This window comes from Lupinus angustifolius, chromosome LG14, assembly GCF_001865875.1.
Source record: "Lupinus angustifolius cultivar Tanjil chromosome LG14, LupAngTanjil_v1.0, whole genome shotgun sequence".
In the NCBI taxonomy this organism is placed as follows: Eukaryota; Viridiplantae; Streptophyta; class Magnoliopsida; order Fabales; family Fabaceae; genus Lupinus; species Lupinus angustifolius.
The window spans coordinates 14,879,918-14,901,586 of NC_032022.1; the positions used below are offsets into that span (position 1 = coordinate 14,879,918).

General features: G+C 33.4%; 4 protein-coding genes across 6 annotated transcripts; 2 read left to right on the top strand and 2 right to left on the bottom strand.

Moving 5' to 3' along the window:
- On the top strand, window positions 651-2,746 carry LOC109326595 (transcription initiation factor TFIID subunit 15-like). 2 transcript variants are annotated; one of them, XM_019559303.1, is made up of 4 exons: window positions 651-718; window positions 1,212-1,623; window positions 2,290-2,397; window positions 2,507-2,746. In XM_019559303.1, exons 2-3 carry the CDS (start codon window positions 1,217-1,219, stop codon window positions 2,387-2,389), a joined length of 507 nt encoding a protein of 168 aa, XP_019414848.1. In that variant the 5' UTR covers window positions 651-718; window positions 1,212-1,216; the 3' UTR covers window positions 2,390-2,397; window positions 2,507-2,746. The 2 variants fall into 2 exon arrangements, with proteins under 2 accessions (XP_019414848.1, XP_019414849.1); XM_019559304.1 differs by having other exon boundaries at window positions 672-695; window positions 1,210-1,623.
- LOC109326416 (probable polygalacturonase At3g15720) lies at window positions 3,895-5,420 on the bottom strand. Its single transcript, XM_019559100.1, has 4 exons — window positions 5,286-5,420; window positions 5,013-5,180; window positions 4,736-4,882; window positions 3,895-4,125 (listed from the first exon to the last, which is right to left on the bottom strand). The coding sequence occupies exons 1-4, from the start codon at window positions 5,418-5,420 to the stop codon at window positions 3,895-3,897; spliced, it is 681 nt and encodes a 226-aa protein (XP_019414645.1).
- LOC109327129 (DEAD-box ATP-dependent RNA helicase 56-like) lies at window positions 6,414-11,801 on the bottom strand. Its single transcript, XM_019560175.1, has 12 exons — window positions 11,698-11,801; window positions 11,496-11,611; window positions 11,237-11,337; window positions 10,275-10,447; window positions 9,949-10,180; window positions 9,730-9,848; window positions 9,081-9,137; window positions 8,794-8,978; window positions 7,684-7,828; window positions 7,493-7,576; window positions 7,353-7,416; window positions 6,414-6,650 (listed from the first exon to the last, which is right to left on the bottom strand). The coding sequence occupies exons 2-12, from the start codon at window positions 11,606-11,608 to the stop codon at window positions 6,640-6,642; spliced, it is 1,284 nt and encodes a 427-aa protein (XP_019415720.1). The 5' UTR covers window positions 11,609-11,611; window positions 11,698-11,801; the 3' UTR covers window positions 6,414-6,639.
- LOC109327001 (RNA-dependent RNA polymerase 6-like) lies at window positions 13,766-20,874 on the top strand. Of its 2 annotated transcripts, none has more exons than XM_019559963.1 (3): window positions 13,766-14,056; window positions 16,515-19,280; window positions 19,640-20,874. In XM_019559963.1, the coding sequence occupies exons 2-3, from the start codon at window positions 16,569-16,571 to the stop codon at window positions 20,534-20,536; spliced, it is 3,609 nt and encodes a 1,202-aa protein (XP_019415508.1). In that variant the 5' UTR covers window positions 13,766-14,056; window positions 16,515-16,568; the 3' UTR covers window positions 20,537-20,874. The 2 variants fall into 2 exon arrangements, with proteins under 2 accessions (XP_019415508.1, XP_019415507.1); XM_019559962.1 differs by having other exon boundaries at window positions 16,558-19,280.

The following is a 21,669-nucleotide window of genomic DNA, read 5'->3' on the forward strand; positions in this document are numbered from 1 at the left end:
TTGAACTACATCATTTTTCACATCTTGTTTTCTAAGGCAAATTTTGATCCAACGAAAGATAGCTCTAATACTTTATCATTTTCCTATCACCATCCTTTGAGTTCAAGTGGGATTAAAAAATAGGCTAGTGTTACAGTGAAACAATGAAACTAACGTATGCATGGAAAAACAGTGAGAAAAAAAATGATTTTATCTTTATATTATGAACACAAAGGAGGATATTAACCTGTGGATTTTGGAGAGTGAAGTAGTTGAAGAATGTGAGTAGTAATTGTGATAGTGGTGTAGAGTGCAGAGAGGATCCTTGTTCTTTATATACTGTCAACTAAGGTAAGTGATTCTTCTTTTTTTGCTTCCCTTTGAAACCCTATATTATATGATATTACCAAAAACTAAATTTGAAAAAAGGGTTAAAGGAATATATATATATATATATATATATATATATATATATATATATATATATATATATATATATATATATATATATATATATATATATATATATATATATATATATATATATTCCTTTAACCCTTTTTTCAAATTTAGTTTTTGGTAATATCATATAATATAGGGTTTCAAAGGGAAGCAAAAAAAGAAGAATCACTTACCTTAGTTGACAGTATATAAAGAACAAGGATCCTCTCTGCACTCTACACCACTATCACAATTACTACTCACATTCTTCAACTACTTCACTCTCCAAAATCCACAGGTTAATATCCTCCTTTGTGTTCATAATATAAAGATAAAATCATTTTTTTTCTCACTGTTTTTCCATGCATACGTTAGTTTCATTGTTTCACTGTAACACTAGCCTATTTTTTAATCCCACTTGAACTCAAAGGATGGTGATAGGAAAATGATAAAGTATTAGAGCTATCTTTCGTTGGATCAAAATTTGCCTTAGAAAACAAGATGTGAAAAATGATGTAGTTCAAAATAGAGTGAAATAAGAACCTTGTTATCTGTGTGGCTAACAATTTTCACAAAAAACTTTTAAGTTTATAACACAATGAACTGATACTTTATATTATAAATCTCACAGTTGTTACATATAGACTTATAAGAAATTGTTATTAGTGAAATAAACATTATTTTCTACATATATTGTAGCATATATAGAATAAAAAAAATATAGTACTACTTTATATATCTTCATCATGCTATAGTTATAATTAATGTGTGGATTTTGGAAAATTGTGAAGGGAAAATGAACAGGCCAGGAGATTGGAACTGTAGGACATGCAAGCACATGAATTTCCAGAGAAGAGAGTCGTGCCAAAGATGCGGGGAGCCAAAGGGTGCAACTGACTTATACGGTGGTGGTGGTGGCGGCAGCTTTGGTGGCAGAGGCTCATCCTCATTTGGCAGCTTCACTACTGGTCCTGATGTCCGCCCTGGTGATTGGTACTGCACGGTGGCTAACTGTGGAGCCCACAACTTTGCTAGCCGCTCCAGCTGTTTCAAGTGTGGTGCCTCCAAGGAGGACTCCGTTACCGGAGGATTTGATGCCGATATGCCCCGCTTGAGAGGCTTTGGATTTGGTGGTGGCGGAAGCGGCGGCGGTGGTAGCTCCACCCACCCTGGTTGGAAATCCGGGGACTGGTTATGCACCAGGTGATTATAAATATGATACAGTATTTACTTTTATGATTTTTTTTTATTACCAATGAAAACTTTATTAATCAAGAAATAAAATATTAGGAGAACAAGTGATACTTCTATCCACTGAATCTCTAAAATTAACAAAGAGAAAGACAAGTTGATGGATATCTCATCCAATCAACATAAGAGTAAGAGAAGAAAGGAAAGCGGACAATAATAAGGTTCCAGGAATACAGAAAAATAAGCTTCATCATCTCCTCTATTTGGAACCTCAAGTTCTAAAAGATAACTTTATTCTTAATGTGCCAAATAGTATATATTTTAAACCTTTGATTTCATTCTTTAGTTGATATTCAATCATATATGCATATCTACTAGGTGAGTTGAATATGCTCTCATTACACTTTTGTACTCTAAATTTGTATATATATCCAACTTGAACAACTTCATTTTTTAGTATAAGAAATAGCAAAAACTAGAACAATTTCTATATTTTGAGATATTTTACAACTATGGCTTCATTTTCAGTTTATTATTATGAATATGTAATGAATGATTTTAACATTAGCAGAACGTTGATTACTATTTTTCTTGTTTGGCAGTTACTTTTTGCAATGTTATTATGATAATTGTTTATTTCAGTAAATAAAACAGTAATGATGTGAATAAACTTGTCAGATCTGGATGCAATGAGCATAACTTCGCTAATAGAATGGAATGCTACAGATGCAATGCACCAAGAGACTCAAACAGTGCCAGATCTCCTTATCAATCCTAAACTTTCTGGTATGTTTAATTAAATCATGTCTTATATATATATATATATATATATATATATATGTATATGCATATTTAGTTGGGTATATATATTATCATGCATTGATCTTTTTTTCAGGTTGTGCAAGAAGAGAATTGAATGAGGTTATCCCTATTTATTTTTTGTTATTTTTGCTTCTTTTATTTTGTTCCAGATAGGAGAGTTATGATGTACTTTGAAGTATTAATTAACACTTTAATATGACTATAGTGTTAATGTATTTTGTGAGGCAAATATGTTGTTTATGAAATTCTGTGAGATGTGTTCAGAAAAGATGCTCTCTTATATCTATATATCACTTTCTCTCTTTTACTCTAAGGGCTACACATATGTAAATGCTTTATAGTGGGGACATGGTCCAAGGAATAATTGATTCTAGTTGTAAATATGCAATATTTTTATTACTTTTATCCATATCAGGAAATATTAAAAGCAGTTCTTTAATTTAAGGACCACTTTGAGATAACCCATCATAACAAGCTCACAAATATTGCAGAACCATATGAATGGACACTATGGTAATAGTAACAAACTAACTATATATAAATTACGTTGAGTTAGATATGTATGATGAGAGTAAGCATAGAAGAAAGATAATTTCATTACTTAAATATTACAGTTCGGAGATAATAGGACAATTATAATAACAAATATTTATTGAAGAAACTTTGATAGTGACAAAGATAACATGTTTAGTTTGGAAGATAATCATGAACCGAATATCTACAAAGTTGAATTTATTAAGAATAAGTGTTTTAGATCTAGTATTTTGACAAGTTGTGCATTATGTAGAGAATCAGAGGAATCAGTCAACCATATCTTTCTTGCCCAAAATCCAATGATTTGGCAAAAACTTTATTTTTGGTTCGATTTCTCTTTTGTCACACAAAGATGTTAAAACACATTTCCTATGCCATTAAGAATTGTTGGATGAAATTAGATTGTTTTTGAAAATGATAGCTTTCACATGAAGTTATGGAACTAATTTATCTAAACTCTTATAGTCTTTTGAAACCAGTGATTTTCTTATTCCTAGGTTGAATGAGTTTTAAACCTTTTATTGTGCATTTCTTTATGTTAGACTATAATTAGACTTTAGGTGAATTGGAGTACGTTCTTCTTAACCTCTACCTTTTTCAATAATATTTTATTTTGTTGTCGATCAAAAAAATAATATTATAGTTGGAAATAAAGTGAGATATATTATTCCAAATTATGTCTCGTATGTTATCTTGCGATAATAATAATAATAAAAGTATACATTTTTAATTAATATATATCATATTTTTGTTATTGACACGAGTCTTTCACTTATTTTCTTTCACAAATTTAATTTAATATAATACAAAATTAGTAAATTTATACCATTTAGGAACAGTACCAAATGGGTCACCATTGAAAATAGAGTTCAACAATTACAACTTTATTCTCTCTTTATATGGGTTACATTCATTCTTCTCTAAGTTTCATGAAGAATTTACATTAGGTATAACATTTGTAAAATTTCCTTGAGCATTATTACAAAAAGTACTAGCCTCTTTTGCAGGATCAGCAGAGATTATATTGATTTGGTTCATGGTGATGTTAGAACAATACTTAGTTCCACAATCCAATAAAATTGCTATATCCGTAGCACAAGTTCCTGCAACACATTTAGTAAACTTGTATCTATTAGAATCTTTAACATGTGCTATTATCTACACCATAGAAAAATACCTTAATTATAATAAGCAAAAAACCTGGTAAGTTCATATCAGAAGATGAAATAACTAGATATGTAACTATATGATTCTAATTAAAAGAAGAGATTATGAGAATGAGTGTTGGACTCACCTACACCAATGAAAGAGTTACATATTTCAACTTGGCTTGAATATGAAATTATATTAAGATCTGATATAGTAACATTTTTGCATTCATGCACATTAATGTGTCCTCCGGGGCCATTTATATGGTTCACTCCATTCATATTAAGATCATTGCATGAATTAAATCTTAGAGCCTGCAAAGTGGAAATTAAATGTTGGAAATTTTATAATATGTAAGTTTCTATAACATAATTAGAGAAGAGTTGTCAACCGTAGGAATATTAAGACCAACTGATCCTAGTGAAGGGTCAAATTCCTGCAAGATTAGGTATATATTTGTCAGAAATTCTGATTATGATATAATGCATGAAAACACAAACAAAACCAATTTATTTTCAAAATGAACTAGTTCTTGATAATCTAAGAAGTTGCATATATTGTTTAGAAAATTAAGAACTAGTTAAATTTGCTACAATGTATATATTATTATTATAATTACCTTTATAGGCTTGTTTGTGTTGTCCCACCATGCAAAACCTTGACCATCTATTAATCCTGATCCATATAAACTTAGACCATTAACCATGGAGAAAACAATCCAGTTCTTCAAATCACTTTTCTGAGGAGCTAGTATAGTTCCCATTAGCTGAATCAACAAACTAAATGGTTAATTAACTTATCAACAAAAAACAATTATGAAGTAAAAGTAATAAGACAATTTAGTTCATTACAAGAACCAGTTGTAATATGAAAATTAATTGCTTAGATGATTGAACCTGAAAGTTAATGTTCTTGGACTTGCAAGGACCCTTAAAATTCGTAGGTTGTAACTTGAATGAGTGTCCCTCGGGTACAAGAAGTGTTGGAATAGTGTCTCCAGTTACTCCACATGCAGCATCCCATGCTTTCGTAAAGGTCTGCCAAAAATCACGAGATTCAAGATCCTAGCATTGATATTTCATCAATCATAAGGAAATTTTAACAAAATTTCCATGCAATTAATATAAAAATATATATATGTATATGAAGATATAGAAACAATGACATACTCCAGAATCATAAATTTGACCATTCCCTTTGGCACCATAATGAAGGACATCAAAAGTACTTTGTCCATATCCTAACCATAAGCTGAATGAAACAGTGCAGAATATCACTATGACTACTACTAGTTGGTCCTGCATGGATAATACCAAAAACTTGAATCCAATTAAAGGTAGATACAGTTGTAAAATATTGAGTGAAAATATATATAGCTAGCTACATATAAAAGAAGGTTGAAAAATTACGTGCCATGCATATGAGGATTCAAATGTCAACTTTCACAAATGTTGTATATAGTTTAGTCTCGTGCATGAGGTATATATATATGTGTGTAGTACATAAAAGATGATATTTTGGAAATAATCTGCTACAGAATTTGATTTTGATATATTATTATATAAAGAAGTTTCACATGGTTTTTGTAGGTACAGCATATATCATTATTATTATATAACCCAGATTTAGCAAAAAGTTAAAGGCGCAGCTTATTAGATATATTCGGATTGATAAAAAATAATCTTATATTGGATTTAGTTTATTTTATTTAATTTTATCTTTAATTTAAGTTTATTATATCAGTTATTTTTTGAATTTATCATCTTATTATACAAAATTTTACTTATATAATAAATTGTTTGGACTAAGGAATGATAATTTTTTACTATCTAAAACTTCTCCACAGCTTTTTTTTCAAAATTGTAGTTCTTCCCAAGTGTTGAAGGTTAGTAAGTTGTTTCATTCAGCGGGTTAATTGAGTAGAACTAGATTGTTGAAACAATCATCATTGTAATATCGAGATAACAAATAATAAGAAAATTATTGACGTGGGTATTAAGGCAAAAGTAACAAAATACTGTGATGTTTGAGGTCATAAAGGTTTTATGCGATAATTATATCCGAAAATGCTACATTTTAAGGTGCTTAAACTTGTACCCCTGCAACATTGTGTCCCATATACTTTGCAAGTAGAAAGAATGTCAATCTCAGTAGATGCATTGAACTAATAAATTAGTATAATATATGTTACTAGATCAACTATAAATCAAACAATACGAATATATACTATTTTTGTAATTGTTTTTGCTAAAACAACTCTTCACATAATTGTTATAGAACACGTTTTTCATTTTTACTAAAACAAAGGGCAGTGTCATAATTCACCCAACAATGCCACACTTAATATTCAAAACAGTAGTAGCCATTCGGAATATTACAGTAAATGAAATCCCATAAATTCATAAGCCAGTCATATTGAAATGTATAAAACAGCATCAGCTAAATCTGCAAGAGGTGCAATAAATCTGCAAGAGCTACTCTCTTCCATCCAACTAGTTATTAAACCTTTGCCGGAAATAACGTCTATGATGGCACTGCAATTTTTTTCAAGGAAACCAAGTCAGAAACTTCACAGGTGTGACACAATGAACTATTAAAAAGAAAAAATGTAAGGCTTCAAAAAGGATGAAACATATATTAATGGCAACAAAAAGGTGAAGATGTCTAAAATTATGAATCTTACACGTCAAATGTAACGACCGACCATGAAGCACAAATATCATGCAAGTTTTTTGAAGAAAATCATGCAAGTTTTTTGAAGAAAATTTTCAATTAATCAGAAGTTTTAAGGGACACCGGAAAAACATTAATGTTTCCATAACTTCACAAAACACATTTCAGAGAAGTAAATATTTGGAAAAGAAAAACAATGTAAAGCATTAAAGTGCCAACATAAATCTAAAATTAGGTATAACACAATTGAAGCATATTTTAGAATGAAATTCAATAGAAATCACACACAAAACCTAGTGTGCATTCAATAGAATTCAAGAGAAAATAATAGTGAAGTTAATGAGTAAAAAGATTATTTTGAAGTCAACAAAACATTTCAGAGACACTAAAGGAAGTCTCCAAAATGATTGTCATCAGACGCTGCAGTCAACAGAAGACAATTGTAGGACGTGTATCATTGATTCAACCAGGTATGCAAAGTGAAGCAAAAATCACAACCACATGTATATAAAAAAATCTCAACCATAATATGAACTAGAATCAATGAATGAAAAATGACATACTGTAGGTAGATGTATCAATCTGCTCAGGAAGCTGCTTTATATCCACCTCAAACCTTGACTGGACCTGAAAACAGACAAATTTTAATTAGAAACAATAATGGATGACATGTCAGGTAACGTCGACAAATGAAGATTCATACATTGTTTAGGACATCAACATCAGTAGAACATGAAACAAATGTAATTGCAAGGCCTTTGGTGCCAAATCTTCCAGCTCGGCCAACCTGTATAAGAATTCATTCCAAAGGGATCATATATTTGTCAAAACTAGAATTTGAAACAAAAACAAACTGAAAGATAGAAGCAAAAAACATATGTCATCCAATTATACCCTGTGCAAATATGTGTCTGCAGAATCAGGCATGTCATAGTTTATGACAATATTGACACGTTCAATGTCGATTCCCCTACCAACCAAATCTGTTGCTACAAGAATCCTTGTATGTCCCTCCTTAAAACCTTTATAACGCTTCAACCTGCAAATGACATACACCAAAGTCGTATATAAATGCCGCTAGTTCACAGCCCAATTTTTTGCAACAAAATTTTAGTCACAATGTGATCAAACGATATGGGGAAAACAGGAACAAAATCAACCAATTTTAATCAAACCACTTTATTAATGAGGGGGGAACTACTATCAGCAAAATATGCAAATGGTAAATGAGGAACAAATGGGCAACAGCCACCGTCTTCCACCTCTACTTTTCATTTTTCAATTAAATTGAATGCTCATCAAAAGATTAATGTCACACCAAACAATGAATTTGCTAGTGCCTAATGGTCTACTTCATTACAAAATCAATTCAACCACTTCAACAATTCCTTTCAGAACTCCCAACTTACATAATACTCATTAATTTTTTAACGAGGCACTTAATTGGAATTTACATCAAAATCTCACACAATTGTGCTATTTTCTATATTCAAAGATAAACATTCAGGATTCAGAATACACCAGATATAAAGCACCAAACTCAATAAGATAAGATTTGAAGCATACAATCACCAATGTTGTATCATCACCATTGCACACAGGGATGCACACTATTTTTGGCTAAAAGTTACCCCTCACATTATCCTGGATATTCTAAGTTGTATATAGTTGATCCCAATGGCATAAATAAATTAGATTAACAAAATTAAAGCTAAATCATCACTAAAAAAATAACCACAGCGAAAATGAAAAAAGACGACACTTCACATTCTTCAAAAGAAGACACTAGCCGGTAAATATATTTTATCCGCACAACAAATGATAACCACATAATTTTTCAAATAAAAATTAATACTTAATAATTAGCAATAATGGATTAAAAATTCAAAACAAACAATGAAAATGATAACATTACTACATTAGCAAAACAACTTTGCAGATAATAGAATCATGATTAATCACGAATGAAAACGAAGTTCTTTAGTGTCCACTCTTCAAACAAACCTTTCTTCCTGGGACATGCCAGAGTGAATGCATATAGAAGGGAAGTTGCACTCCACAAGTAGTTTATCCAGCTCAGCTGCTCTACTAACACTTTTTACAAAGATAACAACTTGGTTAAAATCTAGGGCATCAAGAAGATCATTCAACTTCCGGTTCTTCTCCTCCTCTTTCAATTTGATGTAGTGCTGCAATGTCAGTTATCAATGTAAGATTGTAAGCCATACAGTACACAAATTATTTAAAATGGAAGAAAAACAATAAAAAAAATTAACATGCAAAAGGCCTACCTGCACAAGTCCGTGAAGGGTCAACTTGGCCTCGTCATCAACATAAATTTCCATTGGCTGAAAGGAACAAATGTCATAGTAAATCATATTAGTGGCCTTCCACAAGCTAACGGAATCCGGGACGAAATGAATGATGGGTGCATATTCCTTGAATCACAGTTCTGGGACATCAGTTTTGTCACCTTGCAAAACTTTTTTTAAGTCACACCAGCAAGTGCTACTGACACTCAGACATGCCACTTAAGAACACGGGGCAGCAACAAACCTGGAATACACTAACAAGTAACAACCTTCCCCTCTCCAAAGAAAAACACCAAATGTTGTGAAACCCCATACCTAATGGGCAAGGGCTAATAAACTTCTGAAACTAACCAGAAAAACATAAATGGTGGCTGACAGGCATAAGTAAAACATTTCCACCTAAATTTTCTATCCCCAGATACAGTCAATGACACTCCATGTCTCCACCATACCAGTTGGATATTTCCATAGAAATTTTGACGAATAAAAAGAACAATACAAAGAACCACCACCAAAAGTAAATATTGATGAAACTGCAACATTCTTAAATGTCTAAAAAGCACTCAGGGAATGCAGGCATTATGAAAAGAGACTTCAAAATCAAGTAGTACTGATCATGATACATTACATCTTGCATAAATTTCTTGCAGACCGGACGGATTTCCTTGCTGAGTGTTGCAGAAAACATCATAACTTGCTTATCATGTGGGGTCATCTTGAAAATGTCTTGCACGTCTTTCCTCATGTCTTCAAAAAGAACAGCAGGATCAATAAGAACCATATTGACAGTGCAAGTCCAAAAGTAAAATTAAACTCTGAAGAATGACTACGCAGTAATTAAACATACCGAGTGATTCTAGCATCTTATCACATTCGTCTAAAATGAAATGCCTCACATTCTTCAAAGAAAGGTCTTTATCCCTAGCCAATGCAAGTATCCTTCCAGGAGTACCAACAACAATATGAGGGCATTCATTTCTCAATAGATCCTTATGAACTTTAATGTTGACCCCACCATAAAAGACAGCAACCTTCAGATCAGGCAAGTAGGTGCTAAACCTCTCAAACTCATGGCATATCTGAATGGAATAGAAAGCATGGATTTATTAAATTGGGAACAACTAACATAATGAAGTTCCATAAGTTTTCGTATGTTAAGCCCTAATAAATTACCTGATATGCTAACTCTCTTGTGTGACACAGGACAAGTGCAGAAACTTGGCCTGGGACAGGATCAATCTGCTGCAAAGATGAGAGAACAAAGACAGCAGTTTTTCCCATTCCAGATTTAGCTTGACAAATTACATCCATTCCAAGAATTGCTTGTGGTATGCATTCGTGTTGCACTGATGATGAGTCAAATAAAAAAGGGCCGAATGAACCGGTTGTAAATAAAATAAACCTTTCCAACGCGTTCAATTTGATTTGATAGCATTACCAAAGTATGTGACAAGATTTTTGATAAAAGGTATTACCTGTAAAATAAGAGTTGAACAAATGTGCAAGTCAGCTAACGTTTTTATTTCTATAAACAGTACATCAAACATAAACCAGTTAAGCATGATAATGGTCAGTAAAAGTTTTAAATTGCAGTTCACAACCGCAATTGTGACCACGGTGTTGTGATTCTATTGTATCTGCAACCGCATCTGCAATTGTAGCTGTTTCGGTACATTTTCCCACAACTGTCTACAATTGTGGTAAATGCAACAAAATTGCAATCGCGACCACAACTCAAAGCTTTCTAGCCGGGAGATATCCATATAACGCAATCTCACAATCTCACAATTAATATGTTGATAGACAATTATTCAGTTAAACCCACAAACCCAAAAAGGCAACAACATAAAAATAAAAAACTATGTTGGAAGAAGGCCTGATTTTTTATCTGAAGATAAAAATAAAAACATAATTCAAAATGATAATTCAAAATATATTACACACATGACCAAAAGGTCAATGGTTCAATTCCTGGGAGCCATACTTGTTGGGAAGGGCAGCCACGCACCCCAAAGGGGATTAGTCCCTTACCCAAAAGGGTGAGGGATACTCTTGGTAGTACCAAAACAAATATCTTACACAGAACAAGAGAAGCTACAAAAACAAATGCTACAAATAAGGTTGAATATATTTGCCTTCAGAAGGGTGCTCAAAACCGGAGTCGACAATAGCACGAAGAAGCTCTGGCTTTAGAAGAAAGTCTCTGAATCCTGAACTGTGAATTCCAACATAGCCCCTGAAAAACCCCAAAAATAAACAATTAACTAATTATTTTTAAGAAAAAATTGGTAGATTTATAAGCTAATCAAACACATCGCGCACAATCTTCCCACTACAATAGCTATAATGGTACCAGGTAAAATTACGATCTCATCAGAGAAAAGGAAAACTAACTTCTTAGTAGCTTCACCGTTGACTTTAGCTCCAACGGAATCGGGAGCTTTTTCTTCTTCCTCTTCGTAATCGAGAAGCTCCTCCTCGTATCCTTCGTCCTTTGTTTCTCCCATTATCTGCGACAATTAAACCCTAATCTGTGAATAATGAAACAAAACAGAGGAATGGAGCATTCTAGGGTTTTAGAAGAGTGTGACAATACCTGCGAGGTGAATAATTTGAAGGAATGGGATTAGGGTTAGGGTTACAGAATGAGTCCGCAAGAGAGTGATGATAAACAAACAACTGAAATTAAAGGCTTCCAGAGACCGATAATATTACTCCCTGGCATCTTTTATCTCACATCTTTTGTGTGTGTCATTTCATAAGTCATAAGTTTATTTTTTATTTTTTATAGCTCTTAATATTATTTATTTTTTATAAAAAAACTATATAATCCTAAGCAACTATCAACCATACATTAATTAACCACATATTTCACCTTAAATTCAACATTATCATAAACAAAACAAAATATATCACCTTAAATTAAACATTATCATAAACAAAACAAAATATAATATAAAGTATATCAAACACAAAAATACATTTTAATTCAAAAAATGAAGTATATAAAAATTGAATATGTAGTATCACACAATATTTGTCGGCAGGCACGAAGTGCATGTACACACTAGTATTTCATAATAGATGAAATAACATTGCAATATTATGAGACAGTTTATGTTATTCCCTCAAATGCCATTCCCATTCCTTATTCACCAAACATCACCATCATTCAAATTGTCCTAACTTTTTTTAATCAACTAATAATTTATTTTTCATACACAAACACAAAATAATAAATCAAAATTTTTGTGGCACCATTTTGGTTTGGAAGTCAAATTGAACATAAAACAAAAAAAATCTTGTTTTTCAATATGGAAATTCTTTCAAAAGTCGCTTAATAATTGTAATTTAGAGTTATCTTTTATCACAAAGTTATTTTATATCATTGAAACGCTTTATAGGCTATAGTTTTAAAATTACATATGGTTTCTTTTTCAAAGTGTTATAGATGATCTAAGATGACATTTCTTAGGAATGAGTGTCAAATTCCATTTATTATTTAACCAAGAAAGTTGATTGAAGATGAATTAATTTTTGAAATAAAGTTTTCCATCGATCCTTAATGTCTCACCCTTCACTCCACCAATCCTCCTTGTGCAATATCCATAAGATATAACCATTATTATTGACTTACAATTTTGATACATTATTCTGATGAGTTTGAAATCTATGCATCGACAGTATAAAAAAATTTATATTGTCGGTACATTATTTATTATTGATTTATAATAATTTTGTTTGAAAGTTAATACTAGCTAATATATGAATGGTGAAGATTTGCTAACGGTGTAAAAAATACTTACACTATCAGTGTATACATATTAAATTTATATATATATATATATATATATATATATATGTTCTTATGAAGTTGTCAAAACTTAGGCAAAGCACATGAAATTATTGTTTAATTCATTATCATTTGATATAAATTATTAAAGGCATATTATTCAATTCAAATCATATAAATGTTCGTTTTAAATGTGTTTAAAAATATTACTTTTAAATCATAATGAACAAACATAATCAAATGTGATTAAAATTTAGTATTTTTTTTACTAAAAATATCTTTTACATTATAAAAAATGTATACTATTAATCCTAAAAACATCACTCCTCAAAATTGTACCTTATTCTTTGATTTGTACGATTATACTGAATTGCATGAGACCTTACATGAGCTAACTCAGTATTGATATAAATATTAAGTTTAATAATTATCTATATAAAGTATTGTATATACTATTTATCATAAATTTTGGAATTTTAGTATTTGTTATAATTTTGATGCATTGTATATGGTTTGATGTGTAATATTTGTTGTAATGAAAATGAAATAAAAGAAAGATAAAAGATAATAATATAAAAGTTTTATATATTATTATTATTATTAAATCAATATTTAATTATCGATGACTTTTTTAAAAACAATAAAATAAATATTTATCTCGATAGTATAAGAAAGTTATTCCCTAGTTTCAAAACAAAACAAATAACTGAGTAAATCAGGAAGACGTTGATCAAGTAACTTAAGACCTCATTAAATTTCTAAGGTTGAGATTTGATTCTTATAAACCCCAAACAAGGTTAGCTATTTAAGTAAGAAGAAGATGAATTGATATTATTGGTAGTAGGGAAAAAATAGTTGAAGAGACCGAAAAACATATAACTAAAGTACTACCAGAAACACAATAACATGATGAATGAGTATAAAAGCTAAAACACACATCTTTCGTCTCTGTTGTTTGTGACCATAAAAGCTGAAAGCACACATCTTTTGCCTCTCTAGTTTGTTTCAACCTTATTGACTTTGAATTTCGGAGTATACACTTAATTTGACCCTTCCTTCCCTCCATTTTCTTCATCTTCCACCACCATCCCAATTTACTCGCGCCTTCCCATTTCACTCATATCAACGAAAAATCGTTTCTTGAGTTTAATTCCGCTAGTGGGTAAGCATTTTCAATTCATTCTTTGTAATGGGTTGCATTTTGTTTATCAAAAAAATATTACTTTTTGTTCTTATTCTTCTGCTTTTTAGTGAGGTGGGATTTTTATTGTCAAATTCAGTACTTGATTCGATTGTGTTTTGAACCGTGTGTATCTTAGAATGCTTGGATTTTTATTTGATTATTTGATAATGGATTAAGGTTCTGTCTTTAGGCTCAGTTTGATTGCCAATAAAATGTGGAATACTTTTAAGTGGGATCAAGTTGATCAGAGTACACCAACCAGTGTTGATTCAAGTGGTACATGCTTGATACCCCTTAAGCAAGGTGTCGGGTTTGAGTCTTGTGAATGAAAAAAATACCCGCTGGGAGAGTTAGCCCCACATACCTGTGGATGTTCGTTCGGACAGGATTACCTCCAGCGTGAGTATACATGTGGGAAACCAAAAAAAGTTGATCAGAGTACACCAACCAGTGTTGATTCAAGTGGTACATGCTTGATACCCCTTAAGCAAGGTGTCGGGTTTGAGTCTTGTGAATGAAAAAAATACCCGCTGGGAGAGTTAGCCCCACATACCTGTGGATGTTCGTTCGGACAGGATTACCTCCAGCGTGAGTATACATGTGGGAAACCAAAAAAAGTTGATCAGAGTACTGAACTATTTGTATTGATGTATTGATTCTGTTAACTTTTTCTGTTATTTATCACCTAAATCATGTCTAGTAAATTTTGCTTCCATGTTTTGGTGTGTTTCTTAGGTTCATTGTGTAGGTGGCACCATCGCCTTAATGAATATGATATTGTTTCAATTACTATAGAAATTAATTGCGTGCAGCCACGAAGTAGCCACAAAAATTCCATTTCCATCCAAACATCGTTCTAATAAGTTTGGACGCATGTTGCTCCGAGCTGTGTCAAGATTAATACCAACATTGCACACTCTTTGAAAAATAATGAATTGTTGGTATTGGTTTTATAGCTAGAAACCACAATAGGCAGATTTTGATGCGGTTCTTCTAAAATCCCTTTTACAATTCCCGTATATTGCGTGAAGCCTATGCCCTCTTGGATGAGATCAAGTTAGCTGTTGTTAGAAGATGGTATGGAGTTATCGTGGAGAGTGATAGTAGGATCCTGGTTGATGACGTGAAGGCTAATAAGGTGGATTCGTTTGATTTAGAAAGTTTAAAAAGAAAAGTTACTAGTTTAGCTTTTTTTATCGCGTAGTATAGAAAATTTGGTTGCATTTACTAGATAAGTTGTCTTGTGCATGCTTTTATAGAATAAATGTAGTTTGATAATTCCTACCCTTTTTGTTTGATGTCATTTCTAGTGCTTGAACATTAATAAATTTTAGTCATTGCTTTTAAAACAAAACGAAAATTTTGTTCTAGAGACTTTTCCAAAAAAACCAATAAATAAAAAGCTAAAGAACACATTTTTTGCCATTGTAGAATAAAAAAGCTAAAGCACACATTTTTTTTGCCTTTGTAGTTTGTTTCAAACATTTATAGAAGCTAGTGAGTCTTAAATTCAGAGTATACACTTAACTTAACCCCTCCTCCCTAAACCCTCATCTCTTCATTTTCCACAGCACCATCACATTTCCTTCGGGCCTTCCCATTCTCACTCACCACAATAACAACAACCAAGCCTTAGTCTCACTAGGTGGAGTTAGCCACATGGATCTAACGATGCCATAATACTCTATCATAAGTCATTTTCATTGACAAAACATTGATATCTAAATCTTTGCTAATCCTCTCATCTATGGTTTCCCATTCTCACTCATATCAAAGAAAAATTGTTTCTCGAGTTTAGTTCTGTTAGTAGGTAAGCATTTTGAATTCATTTTCATTGAATGATTTTTTTTGATTCTATAAGTTGTTTTGTTATTTATCAACTACGATCATGTTTAGTAAATTTTGATTCCAGATTTTGGTGTGTTCCGTAGGTCATTTGTTTGTCTGGCACCGTGGCCTTAATGAACATAAAATTGTCTTCATTAGTAAAGAAATTAATTGCTACTTTTGAAATGTGGGAAAATTGTTCTCATATTGAGTCATGTTTTTTGGTGACCTTTTTCATGGTATCGATTTGTTTCTTTATGTTTACTTTTCTTAGTTCATTTATCATGGTGTGGGAAAAGAATGGAGAGGACGTCATATAGGATATGAGGTGATTTTCTCAGAAGAGAAGATTTTCATCAAAGAAGAAAATCAGTTTTCAGAATGTTCTCATAATTTATTTTATTGAATAATCAAAACCATGTTTAAACTTTAAATTCATTTCTCGCATTGTGTGCCTGTGTCTGTTTCCCTGCGTCTCTTTCTTTCAATATTTGTGTTATGTATGGTCACTGATATGTTGGGTGTTCTTTACATGTATTCTCGTATCCAAAGATAATATATAAGATTTAGGTTTCCCACTCCCATCTTTACTATTGAGTTGTTGTGGCAGTTTCAAAGGTTAGTCTAACCCGTGAACTTGTGTAACATTGCAGGCTATTGAGAAATGGACATAAAACAAAGTGAAAAGGAGCCTGTGGTTACCCAAGTTAGCATTGGTGGATTTCGCAGTGAGGTCAAAGCAAAGGATCTTGTGACGTACTTGGAAGATGAAATTGGACTTGTATACAGGTGTCGGTTGAAAACTTCTTGGACACCTCCAGAGTCTTATCCAGAATTTAATATCATCAATACTGCACAGATTACAAGAACAAATGACTATCAGAAAGTGGAGCCCCATGCCTTTGTGCATTTTGTGTTGCCGGGGTCGGCAAAGGCAGCCTATGATGCTGCAGGTCGCTGTGATCTATCTTGGAATAATCAACAATTAATTGTTAGCTGTGGCCCTGAAAATCCATACTTCTTGAACCAAAGGAGGAGTACTTCAACTCCTTTTAAGCTGTCCGATGTAATTGTTGAAATTGGGACTTTGATTAGCCCAGAGGAATATTTTGTTGCATGGAGAGGAGCTGATAGAGGGGTAAAATTTCTAGTGGATCCTTTTGATGACATGTGCAGACTTTGTTTCAACAGAGATACTGCATTCTCATTCAAAGGAGATGTGAAAAAGGAGGTGATAAAGTGTGATTTTCAGGTGGGATTCTTAATAAGAGACATAAACGAGATCAGGCGATATAATGATACATCTCATTACATTATTTTATTACAACTGGCTTCACCGCCTTTGGTTTGGTACAGGACTGCTGATGATGATATAGTAGAATCAGTTCCATTTGATTTGCTGGATGATGATGATCCTTGGATTAGGACTACTGATTTTACGACTAGTGGGGCCATCGGACGATGCAATTTTTATAAAATTTCAGTCCCGCCTCGTCATGGTGCAAAACTGGAGAAGGCCATGAAATACCTGGCAGGTCGAAGAGTGCAACAGATTCAACTTAGAAGGCCACTTAGGATACGGAACGAACCTGAATTTGGGGTGCTTATGTCAGATCCCTTCTTCTGTGTTCACTATCAGGAGGGTATAACTTTTGACATAATGTTCTTGGTCAATGCAGTCATGCACAAAGGTATATTCAACCAGCACAGATTATCAGATAGCTTTTTTGAATTACTGAGAAATCAACCTAAGGATGTCAATGTGGCTGCCCTGAAGCACTTATGGTCTTACAAGCGCCCAGTGTTTGATGCAGTTAAGAGGCTGAAAGCAGTCCAAGAATGGTTGCTTAGAAATCCGAAACTTTATCAGAGCTCTAACCTGTTAAATCATATTGTTGAGGTTAGAAGACTGGTAATTACTCCAACGAAAGGTTATTGTCTACCACCGGATGTTGAAGTGTCCAACAGGGTTCTCAGGAAATTCAAGGAAGTTTCCGATCGGTTCTTGAGAGTCACCTTTATGGATGAAGGTATGCAAACATTGAATGTAAATGCTCTTAACTACTATGTTGCTCCTATAGTAAAGCAAATCACATCGAACTCCTTTCCACAGAAGACAAAGATATATAAAAGGGTGAAGACCATCTTGGAGGACGGATTTTACTTGTGTGGCCGAAAATATTCATTTTTGGCCTTTTCATCCAATCAGCTGAGGGATCGTTCTGCTTGGTTTTTTGCTCAAGACAACAACCTATCTTGTGATAGTATTAGAAACTGGATGGGTAGGTTTAATCAAACAAATGTAGCTAAGTGTGCTGCTAGGATGGGACAATGCTTCTCATCTACATATGCAACAGTAGAAGTTGCATCGAATGAAGTCAACTCCATGTTGCCTGATATTAAGAGGAATACTTATGTTTTCTCTGATGGTATTGGCATTATCTCTCCTGATCTTGCAAGTGAAGTTGCAGAAAAATTGAAATTGGATAATGTACCCTCTGCTTACCAGATCAGATATGCTGGTTTTAAAGGGGTTGTAGCTTCTTGGCCTAATAAAGGGGGAAAGTTCCGACTTGCTTTAAGGCCTAGTATGGACAAATTTATATCTAACCATACTAACTTAGAGATTTGTGCTTGGACCAGATTTCAGCCCGGTTTTCTCAACAGGCAGATTATAACATTGCTTTCAGCATTGGATGTTTCTGATGACATATTTTGGAATATGCAGGAGGCAATGATTTCAAGGTTAAATCAAATGCTTGTGAATGCAGATGTCGCCTTTGATGTTCTGACTAAATCTTGTGCTGATCATGGAAATGCTGCAGCAATAATGTTAAGTTGTGGCTTCAGTCCCCAAAGAGAACCTCATCTCAGAGGCATGTTAACATCTGTACGTGCTGCACAACTTTGGGGCCTTAGAGAAAAGTCCAGGATTTTTGTACCATCTGGGCGATGGTTGATGGGTGTCTTAGATGAGTCTGGTGTGCTTGAACAGGGGCAGTGCTTTATTAAGGTGTCCACTCCTTCGATTGAAAATTGTTTCTCAAAGCATGGTTCAAGATTTTCAGAGACTAGGAACGTGGAAATAGTTAAAGGTTTTGTTGTTATTGCTAAGAATCCTTGTCTTCACCCAGGAGATGTAAGAGTTTTGGAGGCAGTTGATGCTCCTGGTTTACATCACTTATATGATTGTCTTGTCTTCCCTCAAAAGGGTGATAGGCCCCATACAAATGAAGCTTCTGGAAGTGACCTTGATGGGGATCTATATTTTGTTACATGGGATGTAAGTCTTATTCCACCCAGTAAGAGGAGCTGGATACCCATGGATTATAATCCACAAGAAAGCAGTATTCGGACACGTAAAGTCATGATTCGGGTACATATTTTTTTGGTTGTTATCTATGAAGTTCCATATTAGAGTAGGATTGTTTTCCCTTTGAATTATTCATAGCATCATAGAAATTTAATAGTTATGCACACAACTACTTGCCAAACGTAATTGAATTTCATATTGGATAGATATTTCCTCTGATGTAAAACACAATGTTAGTATGTGAGAAACCATTTCTTCACACAAGGTATATTTTACAAGTGTGTTTTCTTGCAAATGTCCTGCATATTATTCTTTAACTTATCTTTATCTACCAGATATTTTGTTTGGTTTTTCTTGTTCACTATTCGTCTTACGAAAATGAGTCAGCAGTTCAAAGTTGTTTTTGTCTTTTTACACTGCAGGATATCACAGAATTTTTTGCTAAAAACATGGTAAATGAACATTTAGGTGCAATATGCAATGCACATGTGGTACATGCTGATTCCAGTGACTACGGGGCCTTAGATGAGAATTGCATAACCCTAGCTAAGTTAGCAGCCACTGCTGTTGATTTTCCAAAGACAGGGAAGCTTGTCGCTATGCCTTCTAACCTGAAACCAAAACTATACCCTGATTTCATGGGGAAAGAGTCACACCGGTCTTACAAGTCCAAGAAAATCCTGGGTAGGCTTTACCGACGTATCAAAGATGCTTATGATGAAGACATTGATGCTGCTGATGCGAACCATGGGACAGGTGATATACCCTATGATATGGATCTGGAGGTTCCCGGATCTGCTGATTTTATTGCTGATGCATGGGAACAAAAGTGCACCTATGATGGCCAATTGAGTGGACTGCTAGGTCAATACAAAGTGAAAAGAGAAGAAGAAGTTGTCACTGGGCAGATTTGGTCTATGCCCAAATACAACAGTAGGAAGCAAGGGGAACTTAAGGAGAGGCTCAAGCACTCATATAGTGCCCTGAAAAAAGAATTTAGGCAAATTTTTGAGAAATTGAATTCAGATGTAGGAGAATTAGATGACGAAGAAAAAAATTTGCTGTACGAGAAGAAAGCGTCAGCTTGGTATCAGGTGACGTATCATCCTAAATGGGTAAAAATGTCCCTTGATCTGCAATTTCAATCCTCAGAGGATGAATTAGAGCCGGATGATTCGGGAAATATGGTGATGCTGAGTTTTCCTTGGATCGCAGTTGATTACCTTGCTCGCACAAAGGTAAGGCATCAGGAACCTAGAAAGTTTGACTCAACTAAGCAAGTTGATTCTTTGGCCAAGTACCTATCTGAAAGGTTATAATTCTTGTGACTCGATGGCTGCAAGGCTACTCTGCCCGTCTCATAGACGAAAATGAAGTTGTGTTTAATATCCATGATATGTTGGATTTCTTTTGGTGTTTAGTTAACCAGGCTTGTTGCCAACTTTGGTTCCTCACCCTGAATTGCTTTTGCTTTATGAGACCTATGATTGTAATCAATAACATCTTATACTTGACTTGTATTTTCTTAAATCCTCATTTTGGACCATGCTTGTGAAAGTTCAATAATTAACACCATGATATGGATGTGCAAGTTTATGTGCAGCCCATGTTCCGAAGTGGACTTTTCCGCATTATGTTGCCTCTCCGGGTTTCATTACTTTCTGAACTTCAATTCACCTGACAAATTTTCCCTGAGTAACAGATACAATGCATGGGAAAATAAAAAATGCAGAGGACATGGAGTTCTTGGTTGGCATGTTAATGGCTTTTCATAGAGTCAGAAGCCTTAGCAGTATCAGAGGTTTGATTCTTTCTCTGTTGTTCCAAGAAAGACTCTTTAGAACTCTTCAGTTACTCCTTTTAGACAAATTTATTTGTAGAAACTTATGGTTAAACTTTCACTTCAAGCATTGGCATTTATTACATTAGAATTTGTCTGCACAAATAATACATGAAGTCTAAGAACTTTACATGATCATCTAGAGATATATATGAAAGAATCACTACCTAGTAAATTGTTGGTGGCTGTGGGCCCTCCTTCTATGTGTACTAATCTTGGAAAGTAATTTATTAATACATAAGGAGGCTAGCACCCCTAGGAAAAAATTACAGCCTAATCTTCGGGAACAGAGATTTGTTGTCCCAAATCATGTCCCTACCAACGAAAACATGTTATGTCCATTAAAAAATTTAAACATTCATTATTCTTTTTCTGATTTTGCTTCGTTGTCATTGGTTCGGGACAAAATTTAAGACAACAGATCCTTGTTCAATCTTTAAGAGCAAGTTAGAAAAAGGCTGTCTTCTTAATTTATGAAAACAGATTAATTAGTAAAAGCCTATATGGTTTGGTAGCTTCTGTTCTTGAAGGAAAACCTCTGAAAGACATTGTTGAAGTGAAATTAAATTCTTCAATAAATCTTAAAGAATTACCCCACAAAAGTACATAGAG

What these genes read in the sequence shown, in the direction of transcription:
- LOC109326595 (XM_019559303.1), top strand. Translation starts at nt 1,217, where the DNA reads ATGAACAGGCCAGGAGATTGGAACTGTAGGACATGCAAGCACATGAAT. An exon ending in GGGGACTGGTTATGCACCAG is followed by an intron (nt 1,624 to 2,289) that starts GTGATTATAAAT and finishes TAAACTTGTCAG; the next exon opens with ATCTGGATGCAATGAGCATA.
- LOC109326416 (XM_019559100.1), bottom strand. Translation starts at nt 5,420, where the DNA reads ATGCAGGACCAACTAGTAGTAGTCATAGTGATATTCTGCACTGTTTCA. An exon ending in GTCAAATTTATGATTCTGGA is followed by an intron (nt 5,181 to 5,285) that starts GTATGTCATTGT and finishes TATCAATGCTAG; the next exon opens with GATCTTGAATCTCGTGATTT. An exon ending in CCAAGAACATTAACTTTCAG is followed by an intron (nt 4,883 to 5,012) that starts GTTCAATCATCT and finishes TTGTTGATTCAG; the next exon opens with CTAATGGGAACTATACTAGC.
- LOC109327129 (XM_019560175.1), bottom strand. Translation starts at nt 11,608, where the DNA reads ATGGGAGAAACAAAGGACGAAGGATACGAGGAGGAGCTTCTCGATTAC. An exon ending in GCAAGAAATTTATGCAAGAT is followed by an intron (nt 9,138 to 9,729) that starts GTAATGTATCAT and finishes TGTTCCTTTCAG; the next exon opens with CCAATGGAAATTTATGTTGA. An exon ending in GGCATGTCCCAGGAAGAAAG is followed by an intron (nt 7,829 to 8,793) that starts GTTTGTTTGAAG and finishes TGTCATTTGCAG; the next exon opens with GTTGAAGCGTTATAAAGGTT.
- LOC109327001 (XM_019559963.1), top strand. Translation starts at nt 16,569, where the DNA reads ATGGACATAAAACAAAGTGAAAAGGAGCCTGTGGTTACCCAAGTTAGC. An exon ending in CACGTAAAGTCATGATTCGG is followed by an intron (nt 19,281 to 19,639) that starts GTACATATTTTT and finishes TTTACACTGCAG; the next exon opens with GATATCACAGAATTTTTTGC.